At 52.4% G+C, this 2,886-nt stretch overlaps 1 protein-coding gene across 1 annotated transcript; it reads right to left on the reverse strand.

The window, feature by feature from the left end:
- Positions 1-795: 795 nt before the first annotated feature.
- On the reverse strand, positions 796-1,758 carry LOC136106426 (olfactory receptor 14J1-like). The gene has a single exon (XM_065846761.1). It carries the CDS (start codon positions 1,756-1,758, stop codon positions 796-798), a length of 963 nt encoding a protein of 320 aa, XP_065702833.1.
- Between the last annotated feature and the right edge of the window lie 1,128 nt (positions 1,759-2,886).

Consider the following 2,886-nt stretch of genomic DNA (forward strand, 5'->3'; position numbering starts at 1 on the left):
TGCGGTCTCAGGGATGCCACTGGAGGGACAACAGGACTGTCACAAGTTACATGAGACCTTAGGAGCCCCACAAACGCAAGGGCACAGCCATTTGTTTTAAAATTGCCTTTCCCATCCCGCCCCACCCCCAGCTGAAAGGTCAAAGAGTGTCTAAACTGGATGTGTCAGTGTCTTCTTGGTCATGTTTGCACATGAAGGTTAGAAGGAAAAGAGCGATATCCATAGATGACCAGTAGGCAGTGTGAGATGTGAGTGCAGACCAGCATGTGCTCTCCACGAGACCTTCCCTGAGCTCGGCATCAATCCTGTGCTCCAGCTCCACTGCTGGTTTGAGAAAGCCGGTGTCTTTATGAGGAGAAACCAGCACTGAAATGGCCACGTCCTGCTGTTGCCCTTGGCCATGGCTCCAGGGAAGCAGCAGCCGTAATTTGAAAGCAGGAGAGAGGGAGCGACGACTGAGGGGCCCACGGGCAGCCCCAAGGCCACCGGGGTTGCTCCTCCATGGAGCAGCATTTGTCTCCTGGACCCTCCTGCATCCTGGGGCTGCTCCCCCAGCTCCAGAGGAGTGAAGAGATGGGACCTGAGAGAAATTGTTTTCTACTGCTTTTTTTATTGAGTTTATAAAAAAAAAATGAGTGCATATATATATGCACATGAGGTCTTTGGTTCAAGAAAAAACTCACAGGAGGCCATGAAATATGTTATTACAGACATGAATCAAAACACAAAACCCAGCAAAAGCACAGTGGAAAAATACAGACACATAAGAGGAAAAGCTAATTCTGGCTATTTCTATTACAGCCCTAGTGAGATAACACAAACCTTATAAACCTGAAGCAGTGAGTATTGAAGTAGTTTCCTCAGGGCATCCTTGAGCTCCTGGTTCCTCATGCTGTAGATGAGCGGGTTCACTGCTGGAGGCACCAAAGAGTACAGAACAGACACCACCAGGTCCCGGGATGGGGAGGAGATGGAGGGGGGCTTCAGATAGGCAAACATGGCAGTGCTGACAAACAGGGAGACCACGGCCAGGTGAGGGAGGCAGGTGGAAAAGGCTTTGTGCCGTCCCTTCTCAGAGGGGATCCTCAGCACGGCCCTGAAGATCTGCACATAGGACAGCACAATGAAAATAAAACATCCCAAAACAAGAAAACCAATGAAAACAAGAAGCCCAACTTCCTTGAGGTAGGAGTTTGAGCAGGAGAGCTTGAGCATCTGGGTGATTTCACAAAAGAACTGGTCCAGGGCATTGCCCTTGCACAGTGGCAGTGAAAATGTATTGGCCGTGTGCAGCAGAGCAGTGAGAAACCCAGTGGCCCAGGCAGCTGCTGCCATGTGGACACAAGCTCTGCTGCCCAGGAGGGTCCCGTAGTGCAGGGGTTTGCAGATGGCAACGTAGCGGTCGTAGGACATGACTGTGAGGAGAGAATACTCTGCTGAAATGAAAAAGAGAAACAGAAAGAGTTGTGTAGCACATCCTGCATAGGAAATGGCCCTGGTATCCCACAGAGAGTTCGCCATGGATTTAGGGACAATGGTGGAGATGGCGCCCAGGTCAAGGAGGGCGAGGGTGAGCAGGAAGAAGTACATGGAGGTGTGGAGGTGCTGGTCCCAGGCTATGGTGGTGATGATGAGGCCGTTGCCCAGGAGGGCAGCCAGGTAGATGCCCAGGAAGAGCCAGAAGTGCAAGAGCTGCAGCTCCTGTGTGCCTGTGAATGCCAGGAGGAGGAACTGGGTGATGGAGCTGCTGTTGGACATTTGCTGTCTGTGAACATGGGGACCTGCCATAGGAGGAAAAGACAGTGACAAGTTAGGGGAGACTTCTCTGAGTAAAATAAACATGCTGTTTCTCATTAAAACCTCCTCCCTGAAAGAGGGATATGTCAGTTTACTTTGTTTCTGCAAAATGAAAAACATGTTTCATCACAACTTAAAATACAGCTTAGGCACCTGGTTTCCATGAATCATCTCTGGGGCAAGACCCCCAGTGTTGGTGTCAGAACAAGAATGGAACCACACTCCCACACCAATCCCATACAGCAAGAGCACCAGGGAGAGGTGGAGAAACGGGGAAGGACACTGAAGTGTTCCAGAAAATTAAAGCAATAACAGAAAGGCAGACGGGCATGCTGTGGAACCTCCTCCTTACCCGACTGTGCTGCTGACACTCACATAATGACACTGTAGAGCAAGTACTTTTAGCACCTTTTTTGTGTACCATGTTCCAGGAACCCTTCACCTGGAGGTGCAGCTGCTGAGGTGGAGACTCGTGACCTGGACCCCATGGCTTTGGGGCAGAAGCTCTGCTGGGAACGAGAGGAGACCAGGGGTTGCACTGGGAAACGTCTCTGCACTGCACAGGGGGGTCCCAAATCCTGCCTCCCCAGCATTTCTGGTCCATCTCCCTCTCCCTGTCCATGTCTGTGCTGCCTGCAGTTGTGTCTCTGTCCCTGGGTCTGCTCCCTGTCAGTGTCACAGACCCCGTCCCACCCACTGTGTGCTCAGCTCTGTCCTGCTCACACCTCCTGGTACTGCCCAGGGGCAGCTCTGTGTGTGCAGGGGCTCAGGAGCAGCTCAGACAAGTCCTAACGAGAACTGGGGTCTCAGTGTCTTCTCCAAAGAGAGAAATAAATCCCCATCTCCCACTGCACAGCCAGACAACCAAGAGTGGAAAACTGAAAGCACAGACTCCTTCCCTTGCCGCTGTTGCTGTCTTGATGTTGTTGTTCAGAAGGACTCTCTGCCATGTCTGTGGGGATGGTCTGGAGCTCTGAGCAGCCCTAACACACAGAGCTGCCGCCATGGGATCTCCCCGGGCAGGCTGAGCGCTGACCCAGGCAGGCGGCAGAGTCCCTGTCCTGGCACAGCCCTGGGGTGCAGGGACCC

Source organism: Patagioenas fasciata, chromosome 11 (assembly GCF_037038585.1).
Source record: "Patagioenas fasciata isolate bPatFas1 chromosome 11, bPatFas1.hap1, whole genome shotgun sequence".
Classification (NCBI taxonomy): Eukaryota; Metazoa; Chordata; class Aves; order Columbiformes; family Columbidae; genus Patagioenas; species Patagioenas fasciata.